We start from the raw sequence: 18457 nt of genomic DNA, 5'->3' as shown, positions 1-18457 counted from the left end.
ATAAACTTATACTATGCAAAAGTTTGGTTTTGCTTCCGCTGTTGCGACAATGAGAGATTCACTGAGTGTTTGGTCATGTGACTAAGCATTGTGTGAGTTCAAAAGCCTATAGCTAGCTGCGCGCACTCCATAGCAACAACCCTGTGCTTTGGCTCAACTCTGAAATGTCAAAGCAGACATCCGTTGGCCAGTTCTTTTTTAAGAAACCAATTGATGGTGCAATGCAGTCGCGCCACAACTAAGCGGGAATTTGACAAACGCAGTCTCGGGAATTCAGACCAACCAGCCTGTTACTTTATAGTAATTGCGTTTAATACGATAGCTAGTCTATGTCAAAGCCTGTCTATTTAATTCTCTGGCTACATTTAACCATTGTGGAAATGAACCTAGAAAACCAGGGGAAGAACGCATATTAGCCTTAAAGAATGAATTTTAAAGATCGATATCGAATCAGACGAATTTTAAAAAACGATTAATTGAAAAAAAAAACCCAAAAAACAATATTTTGCACTCCCCTAGAACACACCTAGAGCACAGTACCTCATTCAGTGCAGATGCAGTTAACAAATATCTTTAAGAGTGTGCATGCGCAGGATATTCCGGGAAGAGAAAAGAGAAAGAGTCAGGAAAGGACTGTTGCATTGTGCTGAGCGGTGGAACGCTCTTTCTCATAGCAGCTTTTACAAGAGGTTGTTTTTTCTTTTTCTTTTTTTTTAGGTCTGAGAAAGTGAATCTAAAAAACAAACAAAAAAACCCTCTGTGGTTCTGTTCGTGTCTGTATACATGTCTGCCTTCCTGAGAAAAATTAACCAGCATTCATTGCGTGGTTAGAGTGACCTACTTGAATGGATGACTCTGTTGTAGTAGTAGTATTATTTTTAAAGAAATAGATCATGCTAGTATTTTAAAGGATTGTCTGATTTTATATTTCTTAAATAATACTTTGTTTTGTCATTTTTTTAGACCATTGTAATTATGGTTTCTGATTTTTGTTTATTATTATTTGGTCACACTTTGATCAAATGCAGTGTGCTCTTTATACTGTTTGAATCTTTCTCCAGAACTGATCTGTATAAGACAGTGTCCATACGCTGGGAGTTGGGAATGAGGACAGTGAATGGGACAGGTGTGTTTAGGCTGAGTAGGATTGAAGGGAGTCTGGGGTTATTGTTTATGTGTATGTGTGTTTGTGTGTGTATTTTTGTTTTTTACACAATATAGGACTACCAAAATTTTGTTTTTTAGACAAAATATGACTATCCATTATGGTGTGATATGACTATATCATAATAAACTCTTTTCATAGAATTTCTAACTCATGTATTCATTTTTTAAAATTCTTTTTCCAGGAGGCACTCCAATTATTTCTTTCCATATATGATAGAATTATCAAAACCCAAATCTGTGGACTTCATACTGTTGATGACACAGAAGCAAACTCGAGGAGGTATGTAACTGATCCCACAGTCATGAGGTGTATTTCCACCATCAAAGTTGACGCAACGTGGACTGTTACGCAATATTATAGCGGAGCAACTCGACATGTGATAGAGAACAACGAGAGGAAGCTTTATAAAAGTAAAGACTGCTCTAACATACTAATGATGATATTTTATGGTATACTTCACTTTGTGTGTGTGTGTGTGTGTAACACTTCAGTTTTTACTCTCTACACGTGATTCGGAATTTTCCATGATGATATTGTGTCATGAAATGGAATAGATATGAAGGGGATAATAGGAGTTTTCCTGCTACTCCCTCATATTTTGAATATACATATATTTTTTCTTTTTAGAAATGAGATATATCCACTTAGAAATCCCATTAGGAGGCTCGACCCGTCTGCCGAGCCCTGGTTCTCTCCTTCCCCGTCTGCTACCAATTTTTGTTTTGCAAATACACTTCCTGATCCCTTAGTTAACCTTGGTAATTGAATCATTACTTGCACCTGTATTTGGTTCATCTAGTCCTGGCCTGTTGTGTTTAAACACACCTAGTTTTCCGTTGTTTGGGGTGTGCAATTGAATTGAGGTGTTTACTCAAAGTCTGAGTCTTGAACCTGAAATTCCAAGAAGTTCTTTGTCAAGCCTATAGTGTCCTAATAAAACTGAGGAACCTGCACATGCAGCCAGAATCTCCTTCAGAATTTCACACCGCACCATTAATGCAGCAAGTTGGCCTCAGAGGTATGATGAATCCCCCTTGGAAGTGCTGGGAATTTCTATCTCAGTGCTCTTGGTACTTTGCATAAGAGGGGATCCACAGTAATAATGCCCAGATGGCAGTGTTTATTAATCGTCTAGAGGGACAAGCACTGATATGGGCAGCTGACCAGAGGGAGAGAGGGAGGCACTACTGGTTCTTCAGCATTTATCCTCCCTAAGGTCTCTCATAACAAACATCTCCAGGTTCCATACCAACTTTTAACGCCTGCTAGAGGCAATAGTAGGGAAGTCAAGGTGGGCTGGGAGAACTCCAGAAGGGCATGGCAGAGGTGTCGTTACATGGGATCTGGATAAGAGGTGTTTGATTCCAGTCATGGCGGCACCCTCTACCCACCCAACATCCAGCCACTTGCTACTTCTGCTTGCCACCTCAATGCTCCGGGTCACTGTTCCAACCATCTCAGGGAGTTTAGCTCCTGTTCCTGCCCTCCTGAGGGTTCAAATTCTTCGTTACTGTATTTAAGTAGAGTTTTCAGATATCTGTACTTTAACTGACTATTTATTTTTCTGACAACCTTTTCCTTTAACCCCCTATATTTTAAGACAAATATCTGTACTTTCTGCTCATTACTCGTTACTTCAGTGTTAATGCATTTGAGGAGAATCTATTGATTATTTTTATTTTGCATCACTGAGCATCTTCCCAGCATCAAGACCAATTTCAACCTAAATGGACGGGACAATAACGCTCAGAAAAGACGATCCCTCAATGTATCCATCGGTGGATATCACGCCCAACAGATACAAGAGGACGAAAACGACGTCAAGGACGTAACGGGACGAAACAGACAAGAAAGGGAGACTCGACCACGGAGAAAAGCCGTCTATTAAATGTGATGTCCATGACAGGGAGGACTAGCGACGACATGGATGAAAGAGAACCAGACAACATTGCCGATGGAACAGATTGGTTTAATAGTCCTCGAATTATATTAATATGACAAGAGGTTCAGTTAGCTTTGCACAGAAACAGCCGGTAGAAATGTCCCTCAAAGGGCCACTTTTTATTTTTATACTTCTACTTTTATTGTTATAAATTTCTGAGCCTGTACGTTTTCCCTTTTACTTGAGTAAAGAAATTGAATCAGTGCTTCTACACAAGAGTCTTGTTACACAAGTATCTGAACTTCTGCTTGAGTAAAGAATGTGTGTACTTTTGCAACCTCTGCCAGTTTTCCCTTTTGTGGGATGTGCAATTGGATTGTCAACATGCCGTCCAAATCTTGAACCCGTAAGTTACAAAAAGTCCTTTTTGTTAAGTATGTTTAACTAAGGAACGTGCACATGCATCCAGAATCTCCTTCAGCCCCAGACACCATCTTGAACAGTCTCTCAACAATTGGTTTATCACAAGATATCTGAAGTGAAACTTGGTTATTGATCACACTTCAGATATTTCTGATAATAAATTTAGATGGTGAATTATGTAGTTTGTTAATCTCACGCCGACAGAAAGATGGACCATCTGTAAAGTGGCAATATCTGTCAAGAATAAAAGAAAAGCCTGGTTGGGCATTCGCATTTGTCAGTTAAAATGATCAAAAGGTGCAGAGATGGATTTATGGAAGTAGGCTTCTTTATTGAGGCTCAGTGATGGTACAAACAAAGAGGAAGAGCAGAGAAGAAGAGCTGCTCCTTGCACAAGATGTTACTGTGACTGAGTCTTGATGTTACTGACTACAGAAAAGAATTTCTTGGGCAAAGACATACCCGTGCCAAACAGGGCCTTTGGCCTGGCATGTCTTAGATAACAAATACCTTTTACCTATATCTGAGAGAAAAAGAGTACTTTCTCTGTTTTTTTCTGCTATGTGTGAAAGTAAAGAATTTGTAAGGAAAAAGGCATGTTTTGCAAATTTGTGTGAGTTACGTGTGTGTCTCTTCTGATCTTAATACCACAGAGAAGCTAGGCCCCACAGCTGAGACTGGTTCTGTGAATGCCATCACATTGACATCAATTTACTTTAAAACTCATAGTTCATTAAACATTTTTTTTCGATGTGTGTGAATAATGGAAATGGGTAATATATGAATTGATTATATTTCTACTTATAATGTACACAAGAAATACCGTTTTATATATACACATTCTATAAAAAGAAGGAGAAATACAGAGTAATATGTCAATAGTAATTAATTGTCTTAAACTTATCAAAGTTATATATAAAATGTATAAATAAACAGCAATATATTTCTGAAGGAGCGATTTCTATCACAGTTACTTTTTCCGTGATTATAGTTGTCACGAGGTTAGAGAAGGGGGTGACGGTCAACTCTGTCAATAATTCACTTAGGCCTTTGAGTTTATTCATTAGAGCCACACCTTTGCTGGAAAGCCTGGCCTTTAAAAGAAGGGAAACACAGCTAAGCTTCAACTTGATGGCCAGACACGACTCAATGGAAATGGAAAGCCAGAGAAGAACGGAACTGAGCAAAGAAGACTTAATCGGTGAGTTGAGAAGGCTCTCTCTCCCTCTCTCTCTCTCTATTTCTCTGAGGACTTGTGCTTTGCTGTTAAAGGAACATACACTTGGTTGGACTCTCAGTTTACTATATTTCTATAGCAGCAAGACAGTTTTCCTATTCTAACAGAACTGTGTAAGTAATTTGAAAACCTCTGTAGTGTAAGAGTCTTTAATACCACTACCTGCTCTTTGCTTCCAAGTTTACCAGTCCATTTTAGACCGCAGGTGTCTCAGAATCCATCTAAAGGCAGGAATTGTGTGTTTGTGCTGTAAGCCGGTGACTTATGTGGTGATTTGGTTGTTGACCATGTTGTACAATCATTGGGCCCCATTCATCAAGGGTTCTTAAGAGGAAATGTCTTCTTAAAACCCAATTACGCAGTTTTCATGAAGATTCTGACATTCACTAGTGTTTTCTGATTTGGGATTTGTTCTTAGGTAAGAACAGAATCTATGCAAACTCAAGAGCACACTTATGCACATTTGAGTGCTGACATAATTGTTATTGTGTTTTCTTCAATTCTAAAGTTATATAAATGTATAGGATTTAAATTCCAATTATATTTTTATCATTTACAATATTTTTTAATAATTCTTTTCATTATTTTACAAAGTGCTATGGTCTTTTAAAATAAATGAACACTACACTAACACTCCATGTTACACTCTAGAATGTAGTGCATATTGTTGATGGAGACTGCGGTAAGTGAGCAGTAGTTTTACATACACTACTTCTGGGTTATCCCATCTGAAACCAGACAGGTTGTAAAGCAGATGTGAAAGAATCAGTCAGTTTTACTTTTGTACATCTGGATAAATATAAAAATACCTGGACAGAATAGACGCAGCCAATGTAGCCTTCTCTCCTGTCTGCTACTGTTCGCGCCTTGCGTTGAACCATTAAAGTGGGAGCAGAAGTGATGGCTCAAGCTACTTGTTTGTTGTTAGAAAAGAACTCGTAGAAAAAAAGTTGCAATTAGGCAGAAACGGGCTTCCATACGGCGTTCACAAACGTACGATAATTATCGTATTCGTACAATAATTTTACCCCCCTGTGTATGATCGATAATAGCAAAAGTCCCAGGAAGCCTACGATAACTTTATCAATTTGTGACACTTAGTATTTGTAGTTGTAATCAGTCTAGGCGAAGTCATTTTAATTCATTTTCCGACACGATCGCGTGACGTCTTTCCAGCCAATCATGTTTGTTGTGATGATGAACGGGACTCAGGGGCACGGCTGTCGATAACTGACCCATTAATCAAATTTACAAATCAGACATTTTAAGTATTTTATATTGAATGCAGTAACTTGTGTCGGTACTATATTTATCCAGTGCAATGCAGTTGTCGTTATGATATTACAAGTTAAATGAGCTCGTCAAATGAGCGACGTGCGGCGTTCAGCCCCAGCTCGTCGCCCTGAAGAGAGTTTACACGAGAGATGGCTTACTGCTGCTTCCATGTGGAGAAAAAGTAAACAAAATGAGTGCTGAGCAAGAAGGTGAGAACAGCGGAGAGACGAGGTTTGTTTTTAAACAATGTGGCTAGATTTGCAGGCGGTGTCAAAAAGTCCTTCGTTTCAATAAACAGGCTACATGTTTTCTGAAATTACACATTGCCCTTATTTGTTCTCTCGGTCATGACTCGCATACGATAATTTCCCGCAAAATACGATAATTATAAGCCTCTGGTTCGATACTTAACATTTCCCACCTGGCAACGCTGCCCACAGCACCCCCACTTCCCGCGTCCGTGGTGTCGTGTTCATGAGCAGTGCAGTTGTTGCGAAGAATAGGTTTATGTTGCAAGGGTGACTGCATACAACTCTGTGAACTGACAAGAATGTGTAATTGTTACATAGTGGTTTGTGAAGTAGCCTGTTTTGGTTGGTGAATAATTTTGACTCTAGAACTATGATTTATGGTTGGAATCAAGTGAACTCCGAAAATCTTTCTTAAAATGCGTTTACTCGCTATTTTGTGGGAGTTATTGTTATTGTTATTATTGTTATTATTATTATTATTATTATTATTATTATTATTATTATTACCAAGGACCAGTGCAGTAGCTGTTGCAAAATTAATTTTTATTCTATGTACAAAACTGTTAACATTTATTGCTTAATATAGACTGAAAAAGCATAAGGTACATTTTGCATGTATTGGTATATAAGTAAGCACTTCCTGGTTAAACCTACAGTAGTTTCAAGCAGTTGCAAATAACCGACTGCAGGCTATTATGAAGTCTGAACTGCGCAGACAATTTATGAGGCCTAAGAATGTGTGGGTAAGCCTGGTATCAAAAAAGCCTGAAGGGTTTATGTACATTAGACAGAAATTCCTGGGAAGTACAATCTTACAGAGTCGGGGCACTGTTCGAGATCTCTTCTCATTTTAAATGGCAAGTCACAAATAGGTGTGTTGCTCTTACATTTCAGGGGAGAGGAACCAAGGCTTAGGTTTCTGTGGTTGGGTTATCTTCATCCTGTCTGCTGTGTTTGCATTCCTCACCTTTTTCATCAGCATTTTCCTCAGTGTGAAGGTATGAGAGAAACACTAGAGTGCATTCCACTTTCTGTAAAACCATATGGAATATTTAAGTGTTTTAGATTGATCAAGATGGGTGAGATGTCACTAAGTGACTAAATATGGACTAAATCTAGTAATTCAGATTACGATGGGACTGAGAAATCTCAGTTAAATAAAAGCTTGGTATTCACAGGTTGGTATCTAGTGTAGATGTTTCTTACACTCATATTTCTTGTGTTGAAATCTATGTGGGAAGAATAAAAAAATCCCAGAGTTTTGTTTAACTGTTGAATTTTGTGTTTCAGATTGTTAAGGAGTATGAACGTGCTGTTATATTCAGACTGGGACGTATCACAAGCAGGAAGGCCAAGGGCCCGGGTAAATACAAACATTCATTACCCAAGAGTAGATCCCTGCTGTTCTCAGGATGAAAACTTTATTTCCTGGTATTCCTCCAATGTCTTCATTTTTGGCTGTAGACCTCACATTCACATATTTAGACCGGAAAACTGATCTGAATCGATTCAATCTGGTCTAAAAACTAATCCCAAATTCATATAACCCCAAGCATCACTTACCTCTTTCCTGCACCCTTTCCTCATTTCAAAACAAATGTGCCCTTAGAACAAAGTTTGAAATAGTACATCTAAAAATGTGTTCAGGATTGCGCTGTATTTTAACAGAAAAAACACATGAGCGATCCAAATTGAATTCATGTAGGAATTTGTGTCAGGGTGAAAGCACAGACTTCTATTAAACAGTGTACAGTATTTCAGGATGGTATATCTGAGGTTTTGCATTGCTAAACAGTTAAATACATATGAATTCTTGATCAGTTTTACATGTCTTAATCCTTAACCATTTTATAACAAATTCAGCTTACTAAATCCTATTGTTTTTCGATAGTAGCACGTTAAATCTGGTTCTTTACCTTGTGTGAACACATTGGCGATTGGAATCTAAATGTCATCTTTCTCTTTCAGGCATTTTCCTGGTTCTTCCCTGCACCGACACATTCATCAAGGTGGACCTGAGGACGGTATCTTTTGACATCCCTCCTCAGGAGGTAGGACTCCCCTTACATATTTCATATTTCACATTTGAACATCAATGTTATCAACATCAGTTCTGATAAAGACTTTGTTTGACTTTGCTTCAACACACTCGGTTTCATGAGAATTTTAGTGACTTCGGTAGAAAAGCAATCATGTTGTTCCAGTATTTTTTTTTTTGCCCAAATTTTGACAACAGATTTTTTTCCTAACCTCGAGGTGTTCCCAAAAAGACATGTTACTTTAAGAATGAAGACATTTGCATCTACTTATCTCGAATCTTTTGGACTTTCTTTTAGATCCTGACCAAAGACTCTGTGACTGTCTGTGTGGATGGTGTCGTGTACTTCCGTGTCAGTGATCCCATTTTGTCTGTGGCTAATGTGACCAATGCAGACTACTCCACTCGTCTGTTGGCTCAGACAACCTTGAGGAACATGCTGGGAACCAAGAACCTGTCTGAAGTTCTGTCTGATCGTGAGGGAATCTCACATGGCATGCAGGTAAGGAGCCGGCTCAACTGATCAGACTATTTAAACTATTATTATTTTTTAATTTGTTCTTTTCAATTTAATGTTATCTTAGTTAAATTATGAAAGGTGACAGCACTAGATTAGAGCATAGCAATGCAGTCTGTGTTGCCATACATTGCTGTTTTGTTGGGCTGTCGTAGGAAAAACTGGAAATATATATACATTTTTTTAGTAAATACATTTGCATGTACAATTTCAGTCTTTTTATATTTGTCTGCTAGCAAAGTAGTTATTCATATGAAAGGTTTTAACAGCTCAAAGATTATCAGTTGAATTTGTATGCACACCTTTATGTAAAATAACTCTCTCAAGTGTGTGAGTCTTCCATGGAACATTGCTAATAAAAGCCGTCAAAGAACCAAACCCTTTTTTTTTTAATGTAATGTCTCTTTTCTGTCTTGCAGATGTCTCTGGATGAGGCCACAGATTCATGGGGCATTAAGGTGGAGCGTGTAGAGATTAAGGATGTGAAGTTGCCCATGCAGTTACAGAGAGCCATGGCCGCGGAGGCAGAGGCTGCCCGTGAAGCCAGGGCAAAAGTGAGTGTGGATCAGAGAACATTAAAACCATAGACAACCATTCAGCTTACATAATCTCCTCTTTTTATCGCAGAATATCTTACTGTTATCGGTCGCAGACTTTCCACATACTGTTACTGTGTCATGTGTTTCTCTCTCTCTCTCTCTCTCTCTCTCTCTCTCTCTCTCTCTCTCTCTCTCTCTCTCTCTCTTTCTGGTGTAGTTTGAAAACACTAGACAAATTGGACTTTGAAGTAAGAGTTACAAGTGATAAGAGTTGTATTGCTTTACAGGGTTTGAAACCTTGTCTTTTTCCCCCTCTTTCTCTGTCTGTTCTCTGTTGTGTAGGTGATTGCTGCAGAGGGAGAAATGAATGCATCGCGTGCACTGAAGGAGGCCTCTCTTGTGATTGCTGAGTCTCCATCCGCCCTACAGCTGCGATACCTGCAGACACTCAACACCATCGCTGCAGAGAAAAACTCCACCATCATCTTCCCACTGCCCATGGACGTTATGAGTCACTTCATGAACAAAAAGTGAAATCCAGCTCCTAAAGTTTACAGTCAAAGCTTAGCATTGTCTATATAGGAGCTCTTCACAAACTTTTTGTATAGAAATGTTAGAAAATGAAAATGAATATATATGGACATGACTTGAAAAATTCAGTGAGAATGAAAAAAAAAGAAAACAAAGGAAATATTACAGACCTTAAATAGTAATTTAGGTTTCGCTGCAGATTTCCTGCTAAGATTGGTTTCCTTTATTTTTATATGGTATATTTGGATAAGATTTCTAAACAATGCACAACAATGCATACAATCATTATGAACTATGATATTAGTGAAGAAATGTGAAATAATTTTGAATGTTTAACTCGTATTGAATGTTTTTGAAATAAATGTTATTTTAAAGAGATTAAGTGTATGAACTTGTAAAGTTCAAAGCTTGAAATATAAATGTACATTACATAAAGGAGACTGTTTTAACCTTATGCACTTTCTTCTAAAATGTCTCTTTATAATCAGAGGGAAAAAAAAACACCCACGGTCTACTGGTTCTGTTCAATCAAACCAACCAAATGCTGAGGATTTAACTTCTGAAACTAGATTTAAAAGGTCTTGTCTATCAAAATTCTCAGAAAAGCACTGACCCGGGATCGGTTTATGCCTTTCGCCATCCGGATACATTTAGTAATACTGATGAAGTAGAGCTGGTCCTAGATCAGCTCTCCTACTCTGGGATGTTTTATATTTTAAAGCAAAGGTCAAGAGAAGGGCACAGAGACGGGAATAGAAGTGCAGAATTTTAGTGTTTATTAAAGAAAGTATCACTTAATTGAAGAAAGAATTCCAATAAACTGTGGGGAACTCAATAAACCATGGGAAACCAAAAGTGAAACAAAAGAAACAAAACACAATAATTCTATGAAAAAAATGCTGTTCTGGCCTCTGTCTGTACAGAGCTCTAAACCCAGCAGAATCAACTTCAGCCCTCTTGGCTAAATACACGTACCAATGCTCTGATACACAGGGACACAATCAGACAAGGACACAGACCCCACGCCAAAACATGGAAAAAAAATAGAGAGCTCTCATACATGTACGTACATGTAGTTTGGTGGCCAGCACCAAACAACAGACAGAGAGGGTGGCAAACAATAGAACTAATAGATAAATATAAGGCTACAGTCAAATAAAGACAACAACTGAGATTTTCATAGAATTATTCAGAATCATTTAACAATTAATTTTATCTAACAAAACAAACCAAAACACATTTAAAGAACAATCAGCAAACACAGGGTGATGTTTGGTCCCCTCAGGCAATTAAGAATGGTAGTTTCCTCCGCCTTCCCCCGAGGAACTTGATTAATAGGCTGTGTTTCCACACGTACATCTTTTCTTGGCGGACCAATCTGGAAAGATGACTCAGGCAGGTAACAATGGAAGAAGTAAATTACAGGAGCTATCATTAACTAAGTTTGTGCACTTAACTTAGCAACTGAAAGTAAATAAAAGGTTGTGGAAGACAAATGGTGGTTTGTGTTATTATATACTGCATGTTGATATGTAATGTGAACGGGGTGAAGACTAGACTAGTGTAATGACCTATATGTGCGACCATCACAGATGCACATGGAGACTTGAGTCCTTTTCCACTTGAGCTCTGCTTGTGACATTGTTTGTGATAGTGTCTGGACATGGGTGTCGTCTGGATCTCGACAGAATATCCACTGCCATATAAATATAACGGGAACATTACATTAACTGAGGTAGTGACGTCAGAGACGCACCAGCTGCAGCCATCCATGTAGTCAGTGGAACGGGAGAGAGGGAACAGCGTGTGCTGAGGTGTGGGGGAGACTGGTCAGTCAGTGGAATGGGAAAAAGGGAACGGCGTGTGCTGAGGTGTGGGGGAGACTGGTCAGTCAGTGGAATGGGAAAGAGGGAACGGCGTGTGCTGAGGTGTGGGGGAGACTGGTCAGTCAGTGGAACGGGAAACGGGGAACGGTGTCTGCTGAGGTGTGGGGGAGACTGGTCGGGAGCAGGAGGGCACTCAGCTTGGGTCCCATGGTGGAAGCTGGAAGGACTCTGGCTGACTCTCAGTCTCTTCATTACTGGTCAGGTAACTGGTCTCGTCGTCCACATCCAGATGGAAGAACAGGAGCGCTCTAGACACCAAAAAGTCAGAGTTCGCATTAGGATTCAGATATGGAAGAGACACTTTTTTATCTGAAAGTAAGATGAACCCTTAACAAGCCTTAAACCAAAACGACACAGAATTTTGCTGAATATTTTCCTGTTCCAGTGCTCATGTTTTAACTAAAAAGTAAGAGAACTAGGACCAACTAGGAAAAGAAAAGAAAGAAAAATTGGAACATCAAGTCAATTCAGAATTTGTGAAATACAAGATCAGCGTGTAAATATATATATATTTTTGCAGAGACATAAACTACATTAAAAAGTGGTAAAATTGACAAGATACTCACCACTAGCTCTAATGTAAATATTTGAATGTTTAGCTCTGTCTGTGTGCACCTCATGTTACTGAGGGCATTTGTCTGATAACTCAGACACAGTATAAAGCTCTGTTATCTGATAAGTCGCCGGTAATGTAATACTCAGCAACATTATTATGGATGATACCAGTGTTGTTTAGCTTATCGTTTCTCATCACTCTTAGGACTACTTTTACTAACAATGTGATGTGATTTCACAGCAACTATAATGTCTAAAGCAAATCCAAAAAGAAAAAAAAAATGAAAAAGAGAGGTGGGATGGAACTGCAATAAATTGATCATATTTCACAATTTTGCCTAGTCTCTTCTCAACTTGGTCGAAATTAGCTTCATAATAGTTCACTTGCAAAGATGCACACCATCCTCAGTGAGAAGGGCTAACACTTTTGTTGCAAGACAAGATCATATTGCTGAGGATATTTTAAATTAGGTTATACCACCCATATCTTTCCTATATACTGCTAATAAAAGTAGTGAGTGACCAGTGTAACTCTAATTCACTCACATCTCTTGACGTCAACAATTGGGTCAAACTAGTTTTTTTTTGTTTGATTGGGGTTTTTTTTTGTTTTGTTTGTTTCTCTGAGATGACATGATTGTCTTGTCCTCACCCAATGAGAGCCGCAGGAACGAGGGACAGCCCAGCCGCTAAGAGAAAGCTGAAACCTGAGAACCAGTAGACTGTAGCCGCGTAAATACTGCTGAAGATGGTGTAAGCTAAACCCATACTCAGCATCTCCACAAAAGACACACATGCAAACATGGCACCTGCAAACAAGCCAGAGGGAAGAAAGCAGCAAAAAAGATATAGCTATTCTCACATGGTGTGGCGATTGATAAGCTAACACCTGAAGTACTTTTACGAGTTTTAATGAGAAGCTGAATCGATTTGAGCTGAGGTGAACTAAACTGAAATGAACTGAACTGAACTAAATTGGACAGAACAGAGCTGAACTTCAGTGAACTAAGTTGGACAGAACAGAAGAGAGGGACTTTTATAAGTTTTGTTGAGGAGCTGAAACGATCAGAACAGAACAGAACTGAGCCGAACCAAACACAGCACAACACAACACAACACAACACAACACAACACAACACAACACAACACAACACTAAAGAGCAACAGAACAGAACGGAATAGAACACAAGTGAACTGAGCTGGACTTAACTGAACTAAACTGGACACAGAGCTGGAGATGAACTGAACAGGACAGAACTGAACTGAACTGAAGATGCATAGAACAGATCAGAAGGGGAACTGAACTGAACTGTAGATGAACTGAACTGAACTAAAGTAAACTGAAGATTAACTAAACAGAGCAGAACAGAACAAAGCTGATCTGAACTGAAGTGGAAAAATCTGAACAGAAGCACTACTATTAGTTTGAATGAGGAGCTGGTCAGAACTGAACTGAACTGAAGAGGAATTGAACAGAACATAAAATGAACTAAACCGAACCGAAGAGGAATTGAACAGAACAGAACAGAAAATGAACGGAGCAGAACAAAAGAGAAGGAGAATTGAACTGACTGAACTGAACTAAACTGAACAGAAGACGAACCGAACTGAACTGAAGATGAACTGAACTGAACTGAAGTGAACTGAACAGAACAGAACGGAACAGAACTGAAGATGAACTGAAGTGAACTGAGGACGAACTGAACTGGGCTGACATGAACTGAGGACAAACTGAACAGAAGACGAACTGATCTGAACTGAAGACGAACTGAACAGAACAGAACAGAACAGAACTGAAGATGAACTGAACTGAACTGAACTGAGGACGAACTGAGCAGAAGACGAACTGAACTGAAGACGAACAAAACAGAACAGAACAGAACTGAAGATGAACTGAACTGAACTGAGGATGAACTGAACAGAACAGAACAGAACAGAACTGAACTGAAGATGAACTGAACTGAACTGAGGACGAACTGAGCAGAAGACGAACTGAACTGAACTGAGGACGAACTGAACAGAACAGAACAGAACAGAACAGAACTGAAGATGAACTGAACTGAACTGAGGACGAACTGAGCAGAAGACGAACTGAACTGAACTGAAGACGAACAAAACAGAACAGAACAGAACTGAAGATGAACTGAACTGAACTGAGGACGAACTGAACAGAACAGAACAGAACTGAACTGAAGATGAACTGAACTGAACTGAGGACGAACTGAGCAGAAGACGAACTGAACTGAACTGAAGATGAACTGAACAGAAGACGAACTGAACTGAAGACGAACTGAACAGAAGACGAACTGAACTGAACTGAACAGAAGAGAAAATGAACTGAACTGAAGATGAACTGAACAGAACTGAACTGAACTGATCAGAAGATGAACTGAACAGAACTGAACTGAAGATGAACTGAACTGAACTGAGGACGAACTGAGCAGAGGACGAACTGAACTGAAGACGAACTGAACAGAACAGAACTGAACTGAAGACGAACTGAACTGAACTGAACTGAAGATGAACTGAACTGAACTGAGGACAAACTGAACAGAAGACAAACTGAACTGAACTGAAGTGAACTGAGGACGAACTGAACAGAACAGAACTGAGGATGAACTGAACTGAACTAAAGTGGAAAGAGCTGAACAGAAACACGTATTATGAGTTTGAACGAGGAGCTGAATTGATCAGAACTGGACTGAACTGAACAGAAGAGAAAATGAACTGAACTGAAGATGAACTGAACTGAACAGAACAGAACTGAACTGAAGATGAACTGAACTGAAGACGAACAAAACAGAACAGAGCCGAACTGAACTGACCTAAACTTGACAGAACACAGTAAAATTGAGGATGAACTTTATTTTTTTGTACACACACAGAGCAGTGAGATGGGTCTTGAACCCAGGACCAGCTTATTGGAAGGCAGCGCTGCTAACCACTGAGCCACCATGAAGTCCTTGAAGGTGAAGTCAGGCAGAATTGATTGAAGTCCCCTTCACCTGGGTTGGCAGAAGATGGTTTTGCTTCATCTACCTATGGATTATGGGCCCATCAAGGTTCTGTTGCACCACTCTACTATCCAAAATAACCTCAGTGGTGACTAAATGGGCTTGTCCGGGATTTGAACCCAGGATTTCTCCCACCCAAAGCGAGAATCATACCCCTGGACCAACGAACCGCCAGGAGAAGGAGAAGAGAACAGAACAGAACCGCTCTGAAAAGAGCTGAGCTGAATTGAAATGAACTGAACAGAGCCAACCTAAACTTGACAGAACACAGTAAATTTGAAGATGAACTTTATTTGTCACACACACATTGAGCAGTGAAATGGGACTTGAACCCAGGACCTGCTTGTTGGGAGGCAGCAGTGCTAACCACTGAGCCACCATGAAGTCCTTGAAGATGAAGTCAGGCAGAATTGATTGAAGTCCCCTTCACCTGGGTTGGCAGAAGATGGTTCTGCTTCATCTACCTATGGATTATGGGCCCATCAAGCTTCTGCTGCACCACTCTACTATCCAAAATAATCTCAATGGTGATTAAATAGGCTCGTCCGGGATTTGAACCCGGGACCTCTCGCACCCTAAGCGAGACTCATACCCCTAGACCAATGAGCCTCTATGCAAAAGAGAAGAGAAGAGAAGGGAAGAGAAAAGAGAACAGAACAGGAGACAAACTGAAGACGAACTGAATTGAACTGAAGACAAACTGAACAGAAGATGAACTGAATGAACTGAAGACAAACTGAACAGTACAGAACAGAAGACGAACTGAACTGAACATAAAATGAATTGAAGATAAACTGAGCTAAATTGGGCAAAACAGCACTGAACTTGACTGAACTGCACTGAACTGAACTGCATTGAATCAAACTGAGATGTATGGCTGTATGTTCAGCTTTATAAGACTGATCTCATAAAACTGTTTGTGATTTCCCTCACCCTGTTCGGAGCTCGTAACCAGTTTGGACATCATGGAACGAAACACAGGGGTGGGCATGATTGAGAGGAGCAGAGGTAGCCTCACTGTCAAATACAAAGCCACACAGAACACATTACCGATTATGTGTGAACACAGTCTGGATGCACAGCTCTGTTTCATTCTCTGACACCTCCGTCCACACTGGTCTTACCGAGAAACATGAGCAGCGTCGTCTTGGCAAAGGCTGTCATGATGAATCCGGCAGCAACAGAAATCAGGCCTATCAGAACAATGTGTGGGTCACGCAGACAACGGGACAGCAGCCACACCCCGGCAAAGCTCCCGAGGAAGATAGCGGTGGAGAAGGCTGAGCCGTAACCTACAAACACCTCGTCCCAACACAGCGGCGTGTTCAGCTCATACAGGATGAAGATGGAGAAGCCTCCAACGTTTGCCACCTTGTAAAAAGTGAACGCTGCGAGATTTAGGCCCAGAGCTAATTTGCGCCTCCTTGTGGAGGTGGCAAAAAGCAGATACACGCCCTGGAGCTGACTCATTACAGCTTGTTTCTGACTCAGGCGAGGAGGTTCAGTGTCAGTGCTTAGGGAAGAGGAGGAGGAAGGAGAGGGAGGTGACAAAACGGGTTGGGGGTCTGGAAGCACCATGGATTCCTGTAGAGCCCCGAACACATAGAACAGATTCAGCAGGTGCAGCAGGGCGGCGGTGAGGAAGGGCCAGCTGAAGCCGGTGGCGCTGATGAAGAACCCCGTGCAGAGAGAGGCTAGTCCAGACAGAACGCCCAACAGCATGTCCAACCCCGCCATACGCACCATCTTCTCTCCAGCTTTCTCCTTCCCAGAACAGCAGTCAGCCACGTAGGCAAAACAGCCCCCCAGCAAAGAGGCTGGACCTCCCAGGAAACCTGTGAGGAAAGCTGCCAGCAGGAGGTATCTGAGGTTGAGGGAGAGATAACTGACGATGAAATAACTGAGTCCGAAGAGCAAGTCGCCCACCAGCGGGGGTACGATGGCTGCCTTTCGGCCGCTGTGGTCGCTGTAGGACACCAGGAGCAGAGATATGATCAGGCTGGGGAAAAGGAAGCAGAGTTCACTCTGCAGAAAGAAAAGAGATGCCTCCATCTGTACCCTCTGAGAAATGGACACAGGGAAAAAAGAAAGAGAGAGAAATGGTCATTCAACAGGTGGTAATAGTGTGAGGATACTGACAATTAGCTCAAAGATCACATGCAAAGATCACATGAGCCAACAGCCAACGCAGCTTTGTAAGCTGTGAAATAGGAGCCATGTAAGTACTTAATTGTAGGCAAAAGCACTTGGAGAACCAGTTGTAGTGTTAGTAGCGGTATGTACAACCCCCCCCCCCCAAAAAAATTCATTGATTCATTCATTCCGAACAAATAGAATAAGCGAGGATAAAGTTCACAGTGCCCACAGTGTTCACTGTCCACAGACCAAATTTAAGTCTTCCACAACAACTGTATAGTATGTCCTTCATGTGGAAATGTTTAATTGAAATTAAGGGTAACTGTTTCACAAATGATCATTCCACATTAAAACAAATATCATTGTATTGGACCGTGGAGGAGGAGAATTCTCTTTTCTTTGATATACATCTCTTGATAAACAAATCCAAATTGCAAAATGAAGAACTAGGCAAATAAGGAATATTTTTTTCCTGATAAACTATGTGTGGCGTATGGCGGGCATGTAAATTTGCAGGTTGAAACGACTCTCAGTCGGTTGTGCTGGTTTGTCTCGTCTCACCTTGTGAATGCTTTGGTTACTGTAGTTGTTTGAGCAGTGTGAGACATTGGGGCTGCTGGGGAAAGGTGAACCAGTCAGGTCTTGCCAGAGACGCCTGTAGACAAACTGCTGCAGCAGCGGATAAGTCATAAACATGGCGAAGGCATAGAGGGCGACCACGGGTTCGATCAGGTACACCCGCTTCATATCTCTTGTTTATCTGAGGAGAGAGAAAGTTTGAGGACGGAGTCTGTGAGAATGTGTGTGAGACAGTCAGGTGTGTTTGCAATGAGGCAAAAAGAAAAGAACACCAATTTTTTTCCACAATTCATTTATAATCCTCCTTCCTTTATCAAGAAGGTTCATTCTGATATCATTTTTGAGTTTAAGACACATCTGCTTTTCTCAGAATGAGCAAACACATTTCCTTACTTTAGATTAGAAAGAGAAATACAGATTACAGTT

The 18457-nt window shown here is 40.4% G+C and overlaps 2 protein-coding genes and 1 non-coding gene across 4 annotated transcripts; 1 reads left to right on the top strand and 2 right to left on the bottom strand.

Annotated features, from left to right (window-relative positions):
• Positions 1–4622: 4622 nt before the first annotated feature.
• stoml3b (stomatin (EPB72)-like 3b) lies at positions 4623–10012 on the top strand. 2 transcript variants are annotated; one of them, XM_030792534.1, is made up of 7 exons: positions 4623–4674; positions 7131–7234; positions 7527–7599; positions 8205–8287; positions 8573–8776; positions 9211–9345; positions 9673–10012. In XM_030792534.1, exons 1-7 carry the CDS (start codon positions 4623–4625, stop codon positions 9862–9864), a joined length of 843 nt encoding a protein of 280 aa, XP_030648394.1. In that variant the 3' UTR covers positions 9865–10012. The 2 variants fall into 2 exon arrangements, with proteins under 2 accessions (XP_030648394.1, XP_030648396.1); XM_030792536.1 differs by having other exon boundaries at positions 4623–4678; positions 7138–7234.
• Positions 10013–11880: 1868 nt separating this feature from the next.
• slc46a3 (solute carrier family 46 member 3) lies at positions 11881–18199 on the bottom strand. Its single transcript, XM_030792220.1, has 5 exons — positions 18014–18199; positions 16441–17377; positions 16250–16333; positions 12955–13111; positions 11881–11995 (listed from the first exon to the last, which is right to left on the bottom strand). The coding sequence occupies exons 1-5, from the start codon at positions 18197–18199 to the stop codon at positions 11881–11883; spliced, it is 1479 nt and encodes a 492-aa protein (XP_030648080.1).
• On the bottom strand, positions 15854–15925 carry trnap-agg (transfer RNA proline (anticodon AGG)). The gene has a single exon. It is a non-coding gene; the product is annotated as a tRNA-Pro (tRNA).
• Positions 18200–18457: the final 258 nt, after the last annotated feature.

Source organism: Chanos chanos, chromosome 15 (genome assembly GCF_902362185.1).
Source record: "Chanos chanos chromosome 15, fChaCha1.1, whole genome shotgun sequence".
Taxonomy (NCBI): domain Eukaryota; kingdom Metazoa; phylum Chordata; class Actinopteri; order Gonorynchiformes; family Chanidae; genus Chanos; species Chanos chanos.
This window is presented reverse-complemented; position numbering and strand designations above follow the sequence as displayed.